This window comes from Ambystoma mexicanum, chromosome 3q (assembly GCF_040938575.1).
Source record: "Ambystoma mexicanum isolate Mex_15411 chromosome 3q, UKY_AmexF1_1, whole genome shotgun sequence".
Lineage (NCBI taxonomy): Eukaryota > Metazoa > Chordata > Amphibia > Caudata > Ambystomatidae > Ambystoma > Ambystoma mexicanum.
In genome coordinates, this window is record NC_090926.1 from 572,190,961 (window position 1) to 572,214,439 (window position 23,479).

The 23,479-nt window shown below is 43.7% G+C and overlaps 1 protein-coding gene across 2 annotated transcripts in view; it reads right to left on the reverse strand.

The window, feature by feature from the left end:
* The window catches only part of LOC138582748 (stress-70 protein, mitochondrial), a 1,916,616-nt gene that overhangs the window by 122,377 nt on the left and 1,770,760 nt on the right, over window positions 1–23,479 (reverse strand). For both annotated transcript variants that reach the window (XM_069654348.1, XM_069654347.1), the window contains one exon: window positions 20,130–20,222. In XM_069654348.1, coding sequence (XP_069510449.1) covers window positions 20,130–20,222 — 93 coding nt within the window. The remainder of the gene's footprint in view (window positions 1–20,129; window positions 20,223–23,479) is intronic.

Here is a 23,479-nt window from a genome sequence, read left to right on the forward strand (position 1 = left end):
GAGTAGTGCACGCATGCAAGAAAACAGTTGCACCTTAAGGAAAGCAAAGTGCACCCAAGAGAGCGGCCAAGGGAGTGCAGCGACTGGCAAAGGGAGGGAAGTGCTAGAGCCAAGTGCAAGAGAGGGAGGAGCAAGAGAGGTAGGCACAAAACACCAGTGCAAGCACACAAGAGAGGGGCAAGCACAAGAGAGGCGAATGAAAGAGGAGCAAGAGAGACAAGCGCAAGGGGAGAGCGCAAGAGAGGTAAGCGCAAGAGGGGCAAGTGCAAGAGATGAGCACTGGAGTGGTGGAAGCATGCAAAAGAGTGGCACGGCGAAAGAGGGAGCAGCTTGGCAAATGAGGGGGAGCAGCATGGCGAAAGAGGGGGAGCAACACAGGCATAAGAGGGGAAGCAACACAGGCACAAGAAGGGGAGCAACACAGGCACAAGAAGGGGAGCAACACAGGCACAAGAAGGGGAGCAACACAGGCACAAGAAGGGAAGCAACACAGGCATAAGAAGGGGAGCAACACAGGCACAAGAAGGGGAGCAGCACAGGCAGTGCATGAGAGAGCAGTGCACACAAGAGCGGGAAAGTGTGTGTCACCACTGCGACTCTATAGTTGAGGTTAGAAGACCCTTCACATGGGAAAAAAAATAATGTTTTGGACTGGGTGCATTCAGGTTTCCATGGAGACAAAGGACAGGTACGTTTTCTGGCACCTCCCTCACTTGCTGCCTTTGCAGACACACTGGAGCCAGAGGCGGCTTTCAATACTGAAGCCCACCAAAGGCAAAATGAACAAAGGGCTCAAACCTGGTTTGGCGCACAGAGTAATACCCAAGGAAGACCTCACAAACAAGAAATGGCAAAAAAAGAAGACAGGGCCATTTTGATACAATGGTCACCCATGGGTGCTATACTGCAGCTGAGGGTTCAGCCTGCGGTAGAAAAGCACAATGGTAGGAAAATTAAACCACTGCCACCAGCCATTTAAAGTAGTAAGGGTAACATAAAAAATGTTACATGAGTAAGTAGGAAAAGGGGCTACTATGTAACCCCCCCAGCATTCCACATAAAATGGGGTGCGCTGGACCTACATAGAGAAAAGTTAAGTAAAGTCAATTTCACTTTGCTATTCTTGGGAACTGTAGTTCACCCAAGAAAAGGTATTTAAACCTTATGAGAAATCTAAAGGAAGGTGCTGTGTGTCACCATACAAAAAGTAGACACCTATGGAGTTTGTCAGACTCCAAAAACAAAGGAAACACACAATCCAAATTAGATCAAAATACATGAGGAGAGAAAAAGAGCTCACTCTCTCCAGGGTTGAAATTAAAAAGTCCTAAAGTCCAGCAAAAGAGCTGGGGGTCTCCAAGGTTGAAGGGAATTAGCAAAGAAATGAGAATTCTTCCCAACAATATCTGGCTCCAGTTTGTTTTGGTTCACCTTTTTTCTGCCCGCAATAAACCTTAAATCACAAACTATAACCAGAGTGTTTGGTCTATGATCTCACTCTGCTTCATGACAGTATGCAATAGAATTTCTGTTTGTAATAGGTATACACATAGAAACTGCACCGAGACTAGGAGGATGGTAGTCAAGAATTCAACAAAATTCACAAAAATATATATTTATTTTCATATACTGTAAATATTCAGTAGTGGTAAACGAACCAATACATTAAAAACCAAAATTACACAATTATCTGTAATGGCTCAAACTCCATTCCCTCTAATCAAAAAAGTGTACTCATTCATACGTACATTTGCAAAACCCCAAGCGCACCTTAATGCCTGGTATACCCCAGACCTCAAAACCCTACTTAGCTCTAAGAGAACAGCAGATACCTATTTAAAAAATCACCCACTGAACTGAACAAAGACATCTTCAGCAGCACCTCTACAAACGACTAAAAAGACATCCTATGAACTAAAAGCTCCACTTACAACGATACAATCACCAAAGCCAACTACGGCACCAAAGAGTTATTTACTTTTCTACGTGAGTCTGAGTCACCAGTACATCCCCAAGAATAATGCCATAAATACACTGCCTGGTGCACAGATATACAAAAAGCTCTCCTTGGCAAAATTGCCTCGCTCCAAACAAAAATTGAACTAAAAAGGTTGAACCTTGCTCATAGCCAACCTGTTCAGAGCCCCATATACTCAGTACAGAATTTGTAATTCCCACTTTGACTTTGCTCCAGTCTCAACTACCGAAGTATTGAATATAATCACGTCTCAAACCATCTAAATGTCAAGGCGACATATGCCCAGCTTCATTCATCAAAGAATGGGCATTCAAACTCACCCCCTATATCACAACATTAATCAACGCCTCCTTTGAAACAAACACCATCCCCACCAAACTCAAAGACGCCTGGGTTCTTCCACTACTAAAGAAACCTACCCTAGACTCCAACGTTCTGACTAACTGCCGCCAAAAACAACGGTCCCATTCCTCCTCAAAAGACTGGATCGAGCAGCCTATCTGCAAATCCAAAAACACCTAGAAACCAACAACCTCCTAGGCCTCCCCCAATCAGGCTTCCGACCAGGATATGGTACTGAAACAGCCTTGTTGGATCTAAAAATACAAATGGACGCATTTAAAGACAACGGCAAACCAGCACTCCTCCTACTCGACTTATCAGTGGCCTTCGACTCAGTCGACCACAACATACTCTGCAATCACCTCACTTTGGCAGCCCACTTCTCAACTGATGCCATACAATGGATGAACAAGTTACTTACCAACTCTAACGTTCGTTCGACTCGATGTTCCTCCCACATATTCCTCATCTTGTGATAATTCGTTATTGCCAGCTTTGCTGCTTCAGAAAAAAAATGTGGGCAGAGGGCACTGTGCTCGAGGTTGTGGCGTCAAGTGTCCCCCGACGGGCTCCGTACCGCGACGACAGTAGCTCGAGCCGCACCCGTTGGCTTCAGTTCTGTTTTTTCGTGGAAATACTCGTGGAACGTCCAGGCGTGTGCTGTGACTGATATGCCTATCGTGAGAGTAAATTGTAAGAAAAGAAACTGTACTGCGGGGTAGGCTGGGAGGGTCGATGAGGAATACGTGGGAGGAACATCCAGTTGAAAGAACGTTACAGTTGGTAAGTAACTTGTTCTTAGAATGGATTGTGTCCTCCCACGTATTCCTCATCTTGTGATAGACTCCCATAGCAATGATTAATTTGGAGGTGGGAGTGCTAGTTTTTGTTATCATGGACAGAGTGAAGTACCGCTCTGGCAAATAGCACCTCATTGGAGGAGGAGGCATCTAAACAGTAATGCTTGATAAAAGTATGCATTGATACCCATGTTGCAGCCGAGCAAATATATTTTGCAGGGACTCCCCTCTTCAAAGCCGCAGAAGTAGCCATTACCCTAGTGGAGTGAGCATGTAGCCCATCCGGTGGGTCTTTTCCTGCTAAGCTGTAGCATTCCAATATAGCTAGAATGATCCAGCGGGATATAGTTTGTTTTGTCACCGCTAACCCCAATTTACGACCTGTGTAAGCCACAAAGAGTTGGTCGTCTTGACGTACTTTTGTCATTCTTGAAATGTAAAAGCTGAGGGCCCTCTTGGGGTCCAGCCTATGTAATCTCTCCTCTTCTTTTCCCAAATGAGGAGGAGGATAGAATGTTAGTAAAACAATTTTCTGTGACAAATGGAAGTCGGAAACTACTTTCGGTAAGAAAGATGGTTTAACTTTCAGAACTACCTTGTCCTTGTAAAATGTGGTGTATGGAGGTTAACATGAGAGAGCCTGTAGTTCACTACCCCTGCGGGCTGATGTTAATGCCACAAGAAGAACAGTCTTTAGTGTTAAAAGCCTCAATGGACAGGAGTGCAGAGGTTCAAATGGTATACATGTTAGGAATTTAAGAACTAAATTTAAATCCCAAGTTGGAACATGAAATGGTATTGGTGGATATACATTTGTAAGTCCTTTCAGGAACTGTATTATTAATGGTATTTTAAAGTAAGAAACCTCTTCCGAGGAGTGCTTAAAAATGGACAGCCAACAAGATATCCTTTGATTGTTCCGATCTGGATCCACAGATTGGCTAGATGTAATAGAAAAGAAAGCACCATTGGTGTGCTACATTGAAAAGAGTCCACATCCCTATCTTTGCACCAGTTACTGAACTTATTCCAACGGCACAGGTACAAGGATTTTGTTGCTGGCCTCCTGGCCGAAAGCAAAATCTCCATTACGTCATCCGGAAGATCCCAATCCTTATATCTCAACCTCTCAGAAACCATGCATGAAGGTTGAGTGTGTTGATCTCTGGATGGAGAACCCGACCTTCCTCTTGCGAGAGAAGATCCTCTCTTTGTGGAAGACGTACTGGAGGGCAGATGGACATGCCCAGAAGGTCCGGGTACCACGCCCTCCTGGCCCAGTCTGGGGCAATTAGGATCATGGTTTTCCTGAACTTTCCCAACCTCCTGATTACTTGAGGAATCACGGGGACTGGAGGAAACGCATACAGCAGGGGAAAATCCCAATCCACTACGAATGCATCTCCTAGAGCTCCTCTCGGGGGAAATTCCCTTGAGCAATACTGATCGCGCTTCCGGTTTACCATGGTTGCGAACAGATCCACTTGAGGGGTTCCCCAAAAGGCAAAGATCTCCAGAAGGACTTTCTGAGCTAACTCCCACTTATGGGAGACTGTGCTCTGCCTGCTCAGAGCGTCTGCCGCCGTGTTCTGCTCTCCGGCTAGGTGAACTGCCGACAGAGAGATTCCTTCTTGTATTGCGCAGAACCAGAGCTGCACTGCCTCTCTGCACAGAGGAAGTGATCCTACGCCTCCTCTTTTGTTGAGGTAGTACATGGCCACTGTGTTGTCCGTCATTAGCAGGACATTCTTTCTCTGTACGGAGGGCAGGAAGGCCTTCAGCGCCAGTCTGATTGCCCTCAGCTCCAATAGGTTGATGTGTAGTTTGGACTCCGATGGAGACCAACGTCTGCTGATTGTCAGATCGTTGGTGTGAGCTCCCCACCCCGTGAGTGAGGCGTCCGTCACTACTGTCATCTCTGGCCATGGTTGCCAAAAAGATTCTTCCTTGAGGATGTTGTCGTTGCAAGCCCACCATGATAGATCCTGAGCCACTGCGCTCGGGACTTGCAGAAGATCTGACATATTCCCCGAGAATTGGGACCACTGAGTTCTGAGGGCCCATTGGAGGTATCTCATTCTCAGTCTGGCCTCTGCACCAGAAAAATGCAGGATGCCATGAGGCCGAGCAACCTCAGGAAATCGGAGGCCAGCAGATGCTGGGCTTTCTGGAATTTTGTTACCATCTTCTTGATGTGGAGAGCTCTCACCTCGGGCGGCGAGGCTTTTTCTGAGGAAGTGTCCAAGACTGCTCCGATAAACTGGAGTTGTTGGGATGGTATCATGTGGGACTTCTTGAAATTGAGGGAGAAGCCCAGGTTGTGGAGGAAGTGGCAGGTGATCGACAGGTGTTCCTGAGCTTGTTCTGGAGAACGTACTCTGATTAGCCAGTCGTCCAGGTAGGGGTAGACGTGAATCCCCCCTCTCCTGAGACTCGCTGCCACTACCAACATCAGTTTGGTGAAAACCCTCAGAGCGGAGGTCAGCCCGAATGGCAGAACTCGAAACTGATGGTGAGAACCGCCAACTGCAAACCTCAGGTATTTTCTGTGCTTGGGATGGATTGGCACATGAAAATAAGCATCCTGAAGGTCCATTGATACCAACCAGTCTTGGAGTTGGAGAGCCTAAAGGATCTGAGAAAGGGTTACCAATCTTGAACTTGTCCTTTCTGAGGAATGTGTTTAATTTTCTCAAGTGCAAGATGGGTCTCAATCCTCCGTCCTTTTTGGGGATGAGAAAATAGGCGGAGTACCAGCCCTTGTTCCTCTCCGCTACAGGTACATGTTCTATTGCACCTTTCTCTAGCAGGGTTATAATTTCCTGCCAAAGGAGCAGATCTGGAATTTTGGTAGAGCTGGCTCCTGGTGGATGATCGTGAGGTCTTTTTAGGAAGGGAAGGCAGTAACCTTGGGCTACTGTTTCCAGTACCCAAGCATCTGAAGTAATGCCCTGCCATTCTTTCAGATGCTGAGAGATTCTGCCTCCCACTGGTGTTTTGTATGATAAGACCTCAGAGAGATTTGGAGGCGGCTGCAGGAGAGGCTGAGGGCATAGATGCCGTTCCTGAAGATGGCTTTGTAGTCTTTCCTCATCCACCACGAGTGACATTCCTCTTGCCCCTTTGAAAACCCTGTCCTCTTCCTCTACCAACAGAGGAGTAGTATCGAAAAGGACAACCCCTCCAGGAAAATGAGCCCGAATAGGGTTTCTGAGGCTGTCGCATGGAGGCACTAAGGGATTTAGCTGCCGCTTTTGAGGTCTGTAGTTTTTCTAGGCTCTCATCAGCCTTACTACCAAATAGCCTCGAGCCATCAAAGGGCAAGTTGAGAAGTCTGGTCTGCACATCTGGTGCAAACACTGACTTTCTCAACCACGCAAATCTGCCCTGTGCTTGATGCCATGGACCTGCTAATACTATCAGCAGTATCCAGTCCAGACTGGAGACATTCCCCCATTGCCTCCTTCCCGTCATTGACTATATTCAGGAACCCTTCCCTTTCCTCGCATTCCGGAATATGTTCAGCCGCTGCCGAAATGCATTCCCACAGGGTATGTGTGAACCTGGCCAGGGTACAGGTGACATTGGTCGATTTCAAGGCCATGCTACCCGAAGTAAAAACTTTACGAGCCCAGGCATCAACCTTTTTGTCCTCCCTGTCCGGAGGTATGGTTGGGTATGCTGTCTGCCTGGAAGTAGTAGCGGCCTGAATAACCAGACTTTCTGGCGTAGGTTGTCTATTCAGGTATTCTGGATCAGAAGTAGAAGTTTTGTACTTCTTTGGAAGATTGCTGTCTACTGCAGCAATGCCATCAGGTTTTTACCAGTTCCTTTCAACTGTCCTTTGGAGCGCCCTATGGAAAGGGAGAACTGGGTCTTTCCGGGGTCCCCGGACTATAATGTCTGTCATATCGTCTTGCTCAAACGTAGGGGAGGCTCTTCCCCAACCCATATATTCAATCACCCTACTCATCAAATTCCTATACCCTATTCCTATAGCAAACTCCGACTTAGGTGATGTGTCCACACCACTAGCAGAATGCAGAGTTTCACATAGGTCTCTCATTTTGGGTTTATAATTTCCTCTGGAACTTCTCTAGTGCCATATTTTACTCCAAAAGAAGTGACATCTTCATCCTCTGAGCCGGATTCTTCAAAAATTGAAGACATGGACCTAAAAATGTCCGATTTTGGTAAAGGTGTAAACCTTCTCTCTTCCTCCGGATTTTTCGTCGAAGGAATAGGTGTTTTCCGAAGGGGTTGAAGGAACCTTCGACACACTCGATGAAGCCTTTGATAAAGGCGTCGAGGGATAATATCGGATTCGTTGTCGAAGCTGTCGGCACCAATGGCGTCGACAAAGTTGCACTCGACTTCGACAATTTCTGCCTTTCATGAGGGATCGGAGAAACACTCGATCCTCGAGGATCTCTCGACGATTTGTCGACTCGAGTTTTATGGGTACTACTGGGCTTTACCGCCATAGTTCCCGACTTCCCTGCGTCGTCCTGTGGAGCAACCGGGGTCTGGCTTTTCTGAGGTTTCTTTGAAGGGGTCGAGGCAGCGTTCTCAAAGACCTGCATCATTTTTCTTCTATAGCTCTCCCATTTTGCAGGGGAATCCAATCTTGTTGGACATCAAACCAATTCCGTCGATGTATCAGATGATGACGATGGAGATCTATGTCTCCTTTTGAGCTTTTTAGAAGAAGACGAAGAAGATCTTCTCGACCTGCTACGAGATCGGGATCTCTTTGAATGTTTCTTATGACGTTCTGATTCTTTTGAATCAGACGATTTCTTATGTTTTTTTGACAAGGCTTTTGAAGAGCCCTTCGACGCCTCCCGCATCCCGCCCCCTCGCTAACTTACTTTTCCTCTCACAGAGAACCTTCTCCGTCATTGACTGACAGGAGCCACAGTCGCCGGTTCGATGGTCTGAGCCCAGACACCAAAGACAGATACGGTAAGGATCGGTGATAGACATCTTCGACACGCAGTCGAAACACTTCTTAAACCCAGTTTTGGGAGTCGAAGCGGTCGATGAAGAAGACATTTTCTTGACAGAAAATCTTGAAGCGCGCCGTTCACGAGAGCGAAGCAATCGGAAAAACGGAACTGAAGCCAACGGGCGCGGCTCGAGCTACTTATACCATTAGTGACGGTGACGCGGTACGGAGCCCGTCGAGGGACACTCGACGCCACAACCTCGAGCACAGCACCCTCTGGCGAAATTTTTTTCCGAAAGCAGCAAAGCTGGCGATAACGAATTATCACAAGATGAGGAATACGTGGGAGGAACATCCAGTCCAACGAACGTTACAGTTAGAAAGTAACTTGTTCATCCATTGTATGGCATCAGTTGAGAAGTGGGCTGCTGAAGTGAGGTGATTGCAGAGTATGTTGTGGTTGACTAAGTCGAAGGCCACTGATAAATCCATTCGAAACACTTCTTTCTCACCAACAGAACCATAAGGGTCTTTTCACCCTCCGCATCTGCGCCGCCAGCCCCAGTCTCATGTGGAGTGCCACAAAGATCTTGTGTCTCATCCCCACTTTACAATAGCTTCACAAAACCTCTATTCTACCTCCTTGACGACCTGGGTGTCACCTACAACTATGCAGATGACAGCCAAATCCTCAAACCCCTAACAGGCTCATACGACCATGATTCTAAAACCTTAAATCAAATTTACCAAACAATCCAGCCATGGATGGCCCAACACGGCCTCTGTCTCAACGACGATAAGACCAAGCTTCTCCTCATCAGCTCACACCACCAACTAAATAAACTTGACGATACCTTCAAATCCTTTATGATAGACGGCATCACCATTAACATACCTAAGGAAGTAAAAACCCTGGGCATCTATCTTGATTCTGCCCTCATGTTAACGAGACAAGTCAACGCCACTGCTACTTCGGCTGCCTACATATCCAAGCTCATCAATGCTTACAGACCGTTCCTGTCCTCAGTCAGCTGCACTACCCTAGCCAGAGCTCTCATCTTATCCAAACTGGACTACTTTAATGGCTTCTAGATCGGACCCAACAGACGTAATATAAACAAAATAGGATGGATCCAAAATAATGCCCCAACAGCAACACTTAACATCCCTAAAAACAAATCATATTAGCGAGGCAAGAATTACTGCCCACTGGTTGCCAGTCCATGACTGCATCCTCTTCAAATCCCTCTCTCTAACGCACAAATGCATCTCACAATCAGCCCCTAAATACCTTTCCAACAAATTTGCATTGAACAAACCTAACAGACCCACACGTAGTGCCTACACACATCTACTCACCATTTCCAAATAAAAACTACAGAAAGCAGGCGGTAACAGCTTCCCAGTGATAGCTGCCGAACGCCCAAATGCACTACCTTCATCACTAAGATCTGAAGCCTCCTTCTGGACCTTCCGCATAAATCTGTTAAAACCTGACTATTTACTCAAGAGCAACTTAATTAACCCAACCACATATCAGCTTCCAGTAGTTATACACCACACTGCCCTGCTTTACACATACAGACCACTTGTTATGCTTACTGACACCTCTTTATGCACGCTCAGTCATCTGTTGCACCTCAAAATGTAAAGGCATCTAAGCCTATCATTACTGTCAAGTTATAACCTGACAACTAAGCACTCTCATTGGCTGAACTACAAAAATGTAACCTAAACTGTTCGCCTATATACAACATGTATGCTACTTCAACCTAAAATGTATAACGTGTATGCTACTTCAACTGCTATGGATAACATGTAAGTACCGTTTTAAGAATATTAGCGCCCAGATGCCTCAGGGTTAGGAGCGCTCTACAAATGCCAAAATACATAAAATAAATACTCATTTACTATATATTTCATATATTGGCCTTGATACACAGCCTTTTTACACTTATTCACAAATTGTCCTACATCCTGTGTGAATAATAGTGTGTCTCTCTATTAAGCAACAGATGTTGTCAAATGTCGACACGTGTTTCAGTCGGACTAGATGGGCCTTGATACTATGGCCCTTGATTTTGTCCAAAGGACGGAAGCGGATACCCTGCTGTGCACCACTTCTATGCTTATGGAGTTGAGAACATGAACTCCAGAGGAGTCTGGAAGGCAATTCAGGACCGTGGTAAAACTCCTCAGCTGAACTGATATTTTGAATTGATACTTTATTTATATCGCGCTCGTACACAAGTGTTTCAGAGCGCGACAAGGCAAGGGAGGGGAAACAGTGGAGAAAAAAACAACGATTTTACTAGGCCCAGTGACATTGAGAATGCGCAGGTGCATGGGAAAGGGAAAGGGGAAATGTGCATGGAAGGGGGGAGAAGTGGAAAGTGTGGAGCAGAGGGCAAACAGATAAATAATAATAATAAATAAAATAAATAACAAAGGCAATAAACAGTGGTAGTTTGTTTGTTTTATTACTTGTATTGCGCACCAGACCCGATGGTATCAGGGCGCAGAGCATAACAAAGTGGTACAGTACATAGGATTGGTTTAAGATGTAAAAACATAACATAAAGTGGGAATAACTGAGAGTAACTAGTAATTACATACAATACATAAGTGCACAGAGTCGTAGATGTCAAATACAGTGTACAGCCAGTAGTGGTCAAAATAGATGACCGGTAACAGCATAATTAGCATAGGTGCACGATGTCGGGAACATGCCTAGTAGTCTGAGTCTTTGAGCCATTTTAGTAAATTTTGGCGGAACTTAGCGTAAGATTGGTCTGCTGTCAATGTAGAGGGCAAGGAGTTCCAGACTTGGGCAGCCTTACCCGGGAAGCTATTGCCCCCAACTCTTGAGAGCTTGAATCTTGGGACTAGGAGACAGTTAGTATTGGATAGTCTGGTGGTTCTGGTCGAGACATTCCTGGTAAGTCTTTGTGTCAAGTAACAAGGTGCCGCGTTCTTCAGGCATTTGTATGTAAGTGAGGCAACTTTTAGTTTAATTTTGTCTTGTGTCGAAAGCCAATTATTAGCTCTTCTTGTGTCAGATATATGATCTCTCCTCGCAATACCCAATGCTTCTCTGAGGGCATTGTTCTGAAGGAGTTGGATTTTCTTGATAGTTTGTTTCTTAGCCCCTATGTTTAGCACATTGCAATAGTCTAATTTAGACAAGATGAGTGCCCTACACAGGGTATTACAACTGTTATTAGACAGGAAGGGTTTACCTGCTCTAATCAATTTACAGGTATATGCTGTGGCTGAGGCCATGGCATTGACCTGCTTGTTGAGGGAGAGGGTGGAGTTCAGGTAGAAACCCAGAGTTTTAACCTCCTTTGCAACAGTGATCATATTGTTGTCGATGTTAAAGGTGGAGTATTTTGGACTCCGGTTTTTGAGGGATGAGGTTGTGCCCAGGATAATGATCTCAGTCTTATCATCATTCAGGCATAGTCTATGGGTAGCCATCCATGCCTGGATGATGAGGTACACCCTATTCACCAAGGCCAAATCCTTTTCATGATCACCAGTAAGTGGTAGTAGGATCTGAGTATCATCTGCATAGTTAGTGTAGGTGATACCAAGATGATCCAGATCATCGAAAAAGGGCTTCGTGAAGATATTATAAAGGGTAGGTGAGACATATGATCCCTGAAGCACTCCACAGGTGATAGGGACAGGGTCTGCAGCTGCAGTAGGAGAGAAGACTCTCATGGTCCGATTGCTAAGAAAGGATTGTATCCAGGTTATGGCTTCTTTTGAGAAGTGGGCAGCCATGTCCAAATGACTGCATAGGACCCCGTGGTCCACAAGGTCGAATGCAGCCAATAGGTCCAGGAGGAGGAGGAGGAGGGCGGATTTCCCTTTATCCCTAAATTCATCAATCTGGGCCTTAAGATCTATAAAAGCCGTTTCCGTCCCATGCTGGGGTCGGAAACCAGATTGACGTGGTCCTAGTAAGAGGTTAGATTCCAAATGTTTTTGAATTTGTGAGTAGGCCATTTTATCAATAATTTTCAAAAGGAAAGGCACTGTAGTAATCGGGCGATAATTTTTAGGTATATCCGGGTCGAGAGTCTGTTTTTTAAGTAATGGGAGTACCCAAGATTCTTTGAGGTTGGAAGGGATAATACCTGATGAGAATGAGGCATTAATAAGTTTCGTAATGAAAGGGGAGAGGTCTCTAGCTGCATCCTTTATGAGTTGTGCAGGGCATTGATCACCATGGCAGTTAGAGGGTTTCAACGATAGAATAATTTGTTCGGTTTCAATTATGGTAACTTTGGAGAACTTAAAGCGGAGCAAGTCTGCAGTGTTGTTGGGAGGGACGTGGTTGATAGTGGAAGTGCAGCCAGCAAGTGGCTCACGCGACTAGATCACTTCTGCCCAAGCTCTATTATCATTCAGTAGTAACACTCGGGTAAGGCGTAGTCCCAGTCGCTTCCTTTACAGTATCGAGAAGTGCCGCCAATGGAGAGCCCTGTTGAAAAGTTGTTTTCCAAAACGTTGGGTACCATGTGAAAAGATCTTTAGCTTCCCTTTCTTTTGCAGTCTCTGATCTGTACGGCTGTATCATGCATGCGTCAATGCTTACTCTATGCGTCTCAGAGTTTTCCCACGGTCCTGAATTGCCTTCCAGATTCCTCTGACAATCATGTTCTCAACTCCATAAGCATAGACGTGGTGCACAGCAGGGTATCCACTTCCGTCCTGAAGAAGTTTGGAGAAAATCAACAGCCACAATATTGAGGCCCGTCTATTCCGCCTGGAACGTGTGTCAACAACATTTGACAACATCTATTGCATAATAGAGACACACTATTAACACACGGGGTGTAGAGAAATGTGTGAATAAGTGTAAAAAGGCCATGTATGTTACAAAGCCGATATATGAAATATATAGTAAATGAGTATTGCGAATGTACATATGAATAAGTACGCTTGATGGATTAGAGGGAATGGAGTTTGAGCCATTACGGATAATTGTGTAATTTTGGTTTTTAATGTATTGGTTTACCACTACTGAATATTTACAGTATTTGAAAATAAATATAGATTTTTGTGAATTTTGTTGAATTGTTGCCTACCGTCCTCCTACTGTCAGTCCATTTGTATGTGTATACTTATTGCCTACCTGGGGGACCGAGAACATACCAGGTACCCTTTATATTTTAGATTTTAAACCGATTAAGCTTTTATTTTCTCCAGTGCATCTATGCATGACATTCAACTGCATGAAAACAACATGTAAGCAGACAAAACCATGGAAGTAACAAATATGCAAACAGACATTTGTCAAATGCATCCCCTCCACACGCAAAACCAATGGAATTATGTGTGCATGACAAAACAAAGAAATAACAAAAGGAAAAGAGCAGTAGGGAAACTTCCTGCAGAACCAACCAATGTATACAGTGCCAACCAAACAAAGATTATGAGACATATATAACACATCCCTTAAAGACACAGACCCACAAGTGGACTAATAAATAAAGCACATACCTCAAAGAAATTAAAACCAGAATAGCAAAATCAAATACAATGCAAAGTACCGACAGTACCAACTTATTTAAGAAGTAACAGACAACCTAATAATGCCCAAAGTAAAAGAGCACGATAGGCCACCCAACACTTTCAACAAATTTAACTAGTAATACGAAACGTTCAAATTGAAATGTCCAATATGCATTGACTTCTTAACATAATGACTTGTTATGTCTTTTTCATATGCTACTACACTGTACAAACCTGTGGGTCTGGGCGTTAAACAAATGTTAAAATAAATAAAATACTGCCCCTACATCACATCCGGTGTAGGGGTGTGCAACGTCATTGACGCAGTGCTGTGTTACACCATTGGTGGCTGAAGATCTACCTTAGATGAGGAATCTGCGGCAGGAAGGAATCCATTAGAAAGCAGGTTTCACTATATAGGTTTAGGTGGAGCTTAATGCCAGTCAACTGATATTCTAGCTTTAAAGATTGCGTTGTCCAACCAACTTGTATTGCAGTTGATTCATATTTTTACTAGATATCTGCACCTACATTCAGGTGAATCTAGGTGTTTTGGGCTATTATTTAATGCAAATTCTCAAAGAAATTAAGAGTTACTTTGAAACAGTTACAAAGTTGGAATAAGGTACACAACTGAGATTAAAAAATCATCACCCCATGAAGACAACAAGAAATATAATCTTAAAAATAACAAACAAATCATAAAACCAGAACAGTGAATGTACGATACTAAACTAACAAGAAGGTACTAAACTTCAGCACAGGCACAGTAATAGATACTAAATAGCTATTGAATTTATAGCTAACGAAGCCCTGACGAAGCATACAGCAGGCAGGTTGATATATATATCCTGAAAACACTTAGTGAAACACATGCAGGCAAAGATAGGTTGAATTTGGTATGTGCACGTTAAGTAATTGTAATTCAATTTAAGGAATTTATGTATTTATTTTTGATATGATGAATTGTGTACATTTAGCACTGTAACTAATGAAACAGAATCATTCTCTTAGAAAAGTGTACTTGTGCCTTAAGTATTACTGAGGTACAATTTGTGTTTTCAGTTCAATGGGATGTTGGAGTTACTTTTGAAAAAAATAAAACGTAGAAAAGTGCCTTTGTTTGATTTTGTAAATGTGTATAATAAATCAGGGACAGAGACATTAACCACATTGGAACACCAATAGTCAACTCTGGGGGATTCTCCGAGTGACACTCCAATATTGAAGTCAAGTCCCTAACTGCTGTGAAAGGTATACAGCAAGACTATGAGATATGGAGCACTGCTGAACAGTCCCATTTGCCCAGGCAGAAACCTTTTCTGTCACCAGGGGCACATGCAGTGAGTAGGTTGTACTTACTCGTAGATCCTGTCTCTTTTACTGCATACTCATGGGAGAATACATTTAAAAGGTTCTGGAGATGAGATGGGTGAACCTAATGCTCAAGTACATGCTGTAATGCTTGTAAAATGTGGCAGCTTGGCTATAATACCCGAAGGAACAGGTCTCTGGAATGACACTGCAGTGCTTTCCATCATGACTGCATGCTAATGAATGCCAGTTAGAGGAGTCCTACTGTGTATGCAGTAGGATTCATAGATACGAGGAAAAAAAAACTCATCAACCTAATGATGCTTTAGAAACCTTGCTACCTTGATGATGACCCCCAAAATGTAAGTAGAGATTGTCATCCCTCCTAATTGCCTTAGCCTTATCCAGACACAATTTAAGAGCCATTTGCACATCTACAGAGTGCAGCGCGCTCTCAGCATTTGCAAATTATTGAAGAAGACTGGTAACAGAATCTCTTGACTGATGTGGAATGAGTATATCCAATGGGCCAGCTGTATTGTTTGGGGGGGGGCTACTACAACTATGGGTAAAATCTTGCAAAAGAGTAAGTGACCTCACCCTCACATGTGCATATTTAAATGTATAAATTGAGCTCTTGGTAGGCAGTAGATTCAGAGTCCTAGCAAGATCAGGACAATTTTCATGGCATTCTGAAAGCGATCAGAGGGCTGGGTTTCTCTGTCTCAGCATCACAGGAATGCATGACGCCAATGGGCCCATGGTGGTCTGACATGTAATTTCACAAACAGGACACACGTAGAGGTCAGAAATGTTGAGACATGGTTGAGACATCAGATCTGTGAACCGTGTTACCCAAGTTATTACTCACAGCACACTTGGAAATATAAAGATACAGCGTACACTACCAATATACAGGGTTGTAAAGAATTCAGTTCCGATGAAAGTAGTTTGTCGGTTCTGATGAAGGCGGCTGTTTGTCTCTGCATTAGAGGACACATGGGATGTGTGTACCTCTGACGTAATGGCCCGAAAAATGAGTGTTAACATGTTTTACAAAGATACAACCCTGATACTGGACAATTGATAGCCAATGAGGTTATGACCAAAGTCACAGGAATATATAGGAGATGTTTCGGTTGACATGCCATGCAGGCAAATAAGTTATAAACAATTTTGAGTAAACTGATCGTGAAATTATTGCCTTTGAATTAGGAGAAATCTTTGCAGCTTGGCAATAGGTTTTCCGCATGCATTTCAACATTGATAAATGGTGTTTGTTTTAATATAGGCACACGTACTAACTCTGATGCACTTTGCTGAAATGAAATGTGTCCATTACTTTGGTGGAAATGTGTTAATGAACAATAATTTTGATAGATGTGCAAATGAAAAATAAAAAAGTGTGCAAATGGAAATCAAATATTTGTGTATACTTATTCTAGTAAAAATATTTTGGTACACTTCTCTAGAGAGATTTGGTTACCATTTAATGTGGATGTTTTGGTCTGGGACCTACTGCCTACCAAGAGCTCAATTTATACATATAAATGTGCACGTGATGTGGAACGAGAACACAACCGTGGGAAAAAATCTGAGTGAGTGCAAAACATGACCCTGTTCTCATCAAAATACTAACTGCTCTGAAGCTGAAAAGGCTTGGATCTCGTTGATAAAGCTAGCCGAGATTAGTCACTAAAAACCACTTTACATATAACTATAAAACATTAAACAAATAAGAATCTCTAAACCATAGTTTATGCCGAACTTGATCCATTTACGCAAAACAGTCAGTAAGATTGACCGACAATGGCACGGCAGACTAACCCCAGAGAATGCAAATAGAGCCAAGAAAGCATTGAGAGAGTACAAACAGGCTATCATTCAAGCCAAAAAAGACTTTTTGGGGAAAAAGGTGAAGGCAGCGAGCAATCTTCCTAGGGAGCTCTTCTCAATTGTGTCTAATTCTGCAACCCCGTTTGCAAATCCACAGTGATCGAATCATCACATAGGCAAGCTAATCTCTTTAATTCCTTTTTTATGGATAGAATTGAAGGGATTAAGGTGGATGTTGCTAAAGAAATTCAGGCCCCAAAGGTAATTTCATGTGAGCTACCCAGCAGAAAATGCATAGCAGACCCTATTGACCAAATAGAGCAAAATACTCTACCCATTTTTAATTTTTCAAACAGGTTGCTGAAAAAGGCATCCATCATCTGCTGGATACACTCAAGCCAACAAATGACTCTCGATTTCCCCTTCCTGCTAATGTGGCTAGGCGGTTGTCATGGGACCCGATCCCTTTTGTGGCAAAATTTGTTAACAAATCTTTGTCACGGGGATGGTACCCCTTAGTTTAAAACACACAATAGTTACACCTCTATTAAAGAAACAGAGCTTGGATTCTGAAATCCTCCAGAACTATCGACCAATAGGTGGCCTCCTTTGGCCTGCAAGAATTCTGGAAAAGGTGGTGACTGGTCAGCTACAGGATTTATTATAGAGTGAAATGCTACTGGATAAATTCCAGTCTGGTTTCAGACCTAGGTTTGGAATGGAAACGGACCTTTTGGCCGTACAAGACGACCTGTTATGGGCCGCGGATCAGGGTGAGCTGTCCCTTTTGGTGATGCTGTACCTGTCCGCGACCTTTGACATGGTTGACCATATTACTCTTCTAGGTCGACTACAAGAGGTTGAAAGGGTGTCAGAACACACTATACACTGGTTCATATAATTTCTGACCAACCGTTACCAGCACGTGGGGCTGGATGGCTTCCTGTCAGATGCCATTAGATTGATCGGTGGTGTGCCACAGGGGTCATCACTCTCACCACTATTATTTAATCTGTACATCCGTCCTCTCTTGGAGATCTTGAGGCATAATGGAATGAATATTCATTCCTACATAGATGATACTCAGATCTTCATTAGAGTTACTAACTTTGACAATGCATTTAGTAGATAAGCGCAGTGCCTGGCGAGGTGAGCAGTTGGATGTCCAGTAACCAACTCCAATTGAATGCAACCAAAACAGAGTTGATTTTATTTGGACCTAAACATCTTCTAATAGCTGCCAAGAAATTACCTATTCCAACATTACTAGGGTCGATTTTGAAATTCGTCTCTAAGGCCAAGAACTTAGGTTGCATTTGGCAGGATGATCTGGGCAGTGAAGCCCAAGTTGGAGCAAAGGTTTGTGCAGTGCACTTTGTCTTGAGGCTTCTTAGACGAATGCTACCCTACATTCCCAGGCAGAATTACACTGTGGTGGTAGGCCCCCATAACCAATGCACACTTGGACTATTGAAACAGCCAATTGCTCGACATCCTGCTTAAACAAATGAAAAGACTGCAAAAAGCTCACAATGCAGCAGTGAGAACCATCTTTGGCCTAGGTAGATGCACACATGTCTCACCATCGCGGCGTGCGCTACACTGTTAGGCAGTAGAAGACCGGATCAGAATCAAGGTGGTGTGTCTTTTTTTCAAGTGCACTAATGGTCTTGCCCCAGGATACTTAAGAGATCTGATTCAACTGTATCAGTCCTCAAGACATCTACACTCTTATGATCAGCATCTTCTGGTCATCCCCCGCTCTGTATATAGCTCAAGGAGAGACAGAAGATTTGCTGTTTTCATTCCGCAATTATGGAACTCACTCCCATTGGAAATAAGGACGCTTCAATCATTGCCCCAATTTCGGGGGGCCTTGAAGACTTTTCTGTTTAGATAGGTTCACCGGCTCGCCCCCTTTTTACTCTAGCATGCCTCACTTTTCTGGAATCAGATTGTGCATCATATTAATGACTGTTACATCTGCGACTCTATACGGTTTATTCTGTTATGTGCATGTTATAAATGGAAAAAATCCCCAGAAACTCAAACTAGTATTTTGCCTGCTGAAGCATTTGTTTACATTTACTAATAACAAGATATTTAATGCCATACAGGGCATGGAGATCTAACCTGTGGGAAGAAATGTACGAGACCTTCCCAAGTGCCATCAGCCTGGGTTAAAAGTCGAAAACGAGAGCTCAGGTCAGATTCTGTATGCCCAAAGTACATACAATAAGAGTCCAACTGCACGCTGGATTTTGCCAAGTAAGACAAAAGGCAAAATTTGATCAAGTGAACTCTTAAGGGGGCTCACCACCTAGACTAACAATCAATGTAAAAACCTCAATCATTTTACCCCTGCAATGATAAAATGTAGAGGACTTTCTGGCTGCTTGAGTGATCCTCGTACTCACATCTGAAAGGCCTAAATGACCTAGAGTTAGCACCTTATGAAAGGGCTCACAAAGCTCAATGATAGAGGAGAGAGGTTAAGAACCTTCCCTCCCTGCTGAGTCAGAATCAGAGGGATGACTGGAAAAAATATCCAACCTTCTAGGGACAGAGTCACTAAATCTGCAAACCATGTATTGGCTGAACATTGGGGCGGCATGAGTATCAAGAGCCATTCCTAGGCGAATGGGATACCATTTTGTGCATCTATGTCTGTGGAAATGGATAGATTGTTCGGTTGGACCACAGAATGATGAGGGCATCCCTGAGAGAATGGTGATACCCACTGCAAAGCAAAGTTCTTGCATTTTATGTGGGATACCAAGGCGAAGATATCCAGCAACAGAGCCCCCCCGCCACTGTTCGAAGTGTGGAGTTCCCACCCATTATAAACCTGAACCAGCCAGCTTAGACCGACTTTTGCAAGATATGACGACTTAAGGCCAACTCCCAGATCTTCACTGCCAGCTTGCATAGAATTGGAGACTGGTGGCCCCTTGCCTGTTGATGTAGAGCATATATGTTTTATTGTCAGTCTGGTCAATTACATCCAGATGGATGTCCGATTAGATGTAACCGAGTAGTGCACTCAAATATATGTGGATATCCAATGCAGATGGTGGAGGCGTTGGCGAATTGATTTATCTGGGTCTATCTGCATCAGGATTTGGGTCCCAGGAAACTGCACAGGGTCAGAACAAAGAGTTGTCAATGAGCTGAAGTGGCAGCACTGCAGGTAACATGCATCATCATGCTATGATGCCATATGGGGTCCTGGTGGCATTAACAATCCCCTTGTTATCAGGTCAACAGACCATCTTGATGAAAATAAATGACAATAATGCATGGTCATCTGTTCTGAATCATAATATGCACACACACCCACCAACTTACAGTACAACATTTCATTTAGCCATCAGACAATACCTACCTCATCTGCTGGCAGTTGATCTTTAAATTCTTCCATCTTTGATTCTGTGTCATGAATTATTCCCTCAGCATTGTTTACAGCTTCAACACACTCCTGGGGATAAACAGCATGTTTAAGTTATACTGCATACCTTTCCTTCGGCAATATTCACATATTGTTTAAACATGTAACAGATTAAACTATATTATTGCTATCTCCCGATCAATAATAGGCCATCACATTTATGCTGTGAAACGTTCCCATTTTCCAAAGAAAAAGTGAAAGTTACCGTAGTAACCACTGTATTCCTAGCACTTTTGCTCCTTTGGTCATATGAATCGAATGTCATTACATTACATTACATAGAATGCCCGTACAGAAGCAGCTGCCATAACACTTAATCAGAGCTTAACCCCTTAAGTGCCAAGGACAAGGTATCTCGTCCTTTGGATTACCTCCCTCTTTTCAAGAACAAGATACCTCGTCCTTGGCACTTAAGGGGTTAATGAAAGAGAAAACGTTAGAAGGCATTGTATGGTGATATACCAAAATCACCAAAAAAGGCCTTGGCACGGGGGGGGGGGAGCATGGCAGTTAAGTGATTTAAGGCAAGCTCAAATGCCGAACTGGTTATTCTGCACAATCCCACAACGTAACCCCTCCACTCCGATTTCAAAAGTAGGGCATCCATGACATAAAAATGACAGTTCGGGAGATGGAAGAAAGGTTGTTTGACTGAAGAGGCGGCAGGGCCAAGACTAAAACAATAAATACTGTGATTGACTTTCAATTATTCCTGTTTCCTTCAGCGCTACAAACAGGATAACTAGGCAGAAAGAGTTTAACCAGGTGGCAGACGCTACTAAAAACATTTCTTGTGTGACTGGACTGAACTGATCACCAGACCTACAACCAACATCCAATATGTAATTATTGTAAGGAAGACATGGTATCAAACAGTAAGACAGACGTAAGGCTTTTGGTCTCTTGTTGTACCACCTATCTCTCACGGCTCCCCCTTGTAGCTTGGCCTTCCCTCATTGTTATTTGTTAGATGGTTTCTTGTCTGCGCCCTCACGCCCATGGGTTTATGGTTGTGCACTACAAATAAACTAAAGGGATCACAGTTCAATTGTGTTTATTGAACTTCAACTCGGTTTGAAAAACGCCTATCTAATCCTAAATCAAAAGATGGCAGCAAGCTACGACCATCATATAATAATAACACAGTCCTAGTGGTGTCTTGTCACAATAAAAGGACCTATACTAATAAACTTTGCCAATCCTTACTTCTAAATACAAATAGTGTGGCAAACAATGTAATGCAAAAGAAAAGTATTCAAGAAATGATATGTCAGCATATTGAAGCCATTGGCTTCCCTTCCCCACGTTTTCAGTACGGGCCAAGGCGGCACACTCGAGCTTAGCCGACCCTCTGGCTTCTCTAGCACGAGGATGCAGTTCAAAACCTCAATACCAGGGCCATCTGTGCCAAAGTCTCTTATTTCCCAGTGCCTGATGCAACATGACAAAACAGTACAGTTCCTTTCTTATTAAGATTTTCACGTATACAACTTCTCGGGTGATTTACTGTTCACCCCGGCACCCCCTCTGCCAGGCTCAGACCCACTTTAACAAAAAACATTCGACAGTGGGCAGAATTTTGCTTGACCCGTCACAGGACCACTTTGATTCACATGTATTTGTTCTCTTTTAATTGGTCTCCCACCACTGGGCTTGGCCTAAATGTATCTACTGTTATTACTTCTCAGCTGGATACCTTACAGAGACCTTCGATTGAGCACCCACACGGTTCCGGACCACTCCGTCAAAGGTATTATAAGCTTGCTTTAAAGTTCAATCACTCATCAGCAGTTTAACTTCACTTGCGTCTCTTATGACACACGTTTTAACAATGTTTGTTCCATAGCTCGCCATACAATGTTGCTGCTTGCAACCTTAGCTTCAACACAGACTGGTCTTGAATCCTTCTCCCCAACTCACTGGCTGTGTTGCTTTCACTGAAGCGGCTTTGTTCTTGGAGCCAAGGACAGTACCACGGTGGCTGGTGATTCTCCCCGCCTTGATTATTGACGCGGGAGGGCCCTGGCTATCTCCGACACACAATGTAGGATATGTGCTCTCATGCTCTTCCTTTTATACATGTGGGGACGTTTAATGGAAGTCAGGTGTGAGTGATTGTCTAGAATTGCCTGTCCTTGCCCGACCATAGTATTGGGACATGTCAAGTACACGGCTCAGGTGTTAGTCTGTTTTCCCTTAGAGCAGGCTGTCAGTGAGAAAGTGTTCATCTTGTAAAAGGGGGTGGGGGGAGTTCCTAAATATCCTACAGGATAGGATGGGGTAAAGGTGTTACAGGGAAGGGGATACCGCGTCTCACCATCCGGTGTCCAACTCCCCAAATACCCCTCACCCAGGTGATCCTCCCGCACGGGCTCACCCCCAGGAACTGGATCCAAAAGCGATGGCTGTGTCCTGGCCACCTGGATGACAGATCCCCAGGGACTAGAGGGTAAGACACCTAATGGTTTCTCACATTATTCACACAAAGCATAAGTTGCTACTCCGGTGGCAACATTCCATTCATAGGAACATGCATTTGGACAACAAAGGAAGCAGCTTATGGTATTACAGCGTGAACATGTATGCAATTAGGTAGTAGAAGCTTTATAAAAACATAAGTTTGAAAGGTACAGTTTGATCTAAAGACCCAAGATGCATCGCAACAGCACCTTGAATCTTTTCCTTTAAGGAGTACTAATCCAAATACGGATGTAAATGTGTGTTGCATGAAGCCCCTATAGATTTTCTGAGCAAGTAATCTTTATTAGCTGTGTACCCTGATGATGGTGGCAGTACTTGGGTATCACTATTGCATTGGAAAATGAGGGATTTTCAAAGCTACGTGAAAAATAATTCCCAATATCTGGGAACCCCTGTCTCCTGCACTCTTGTCTGAGGCCTAACCAAGCCAAACAAATCAATTTAGTGTGTACAACAATGACTCAGCAGACGTATATATGCAATACATGGTTAGTGATCAATGTTTCTATTCAAAAGAAATTCTTCTTAGTATCCAATCTGGTCATGTATATACAATCTATAATAATATCAACTAACAGCAACAGAACCCAAAGCATTTCGAGAACAAATTCTCTTCATCAGGGGTATAATCTTTGACTTCTGTAAGTATCCAAGACAACGGTGTAACAGTACTCATCAAATGGTAATTACAATTCTCTTACTGCAGCCCAAAATCACTTCTTGTGATTTTGACACAAGTGAGTTACTCGGGCTTCTTTCGCCCAGACAGGGTGCCGTTGTTTTTAGGAGTAGCAAATTGGAGCAGC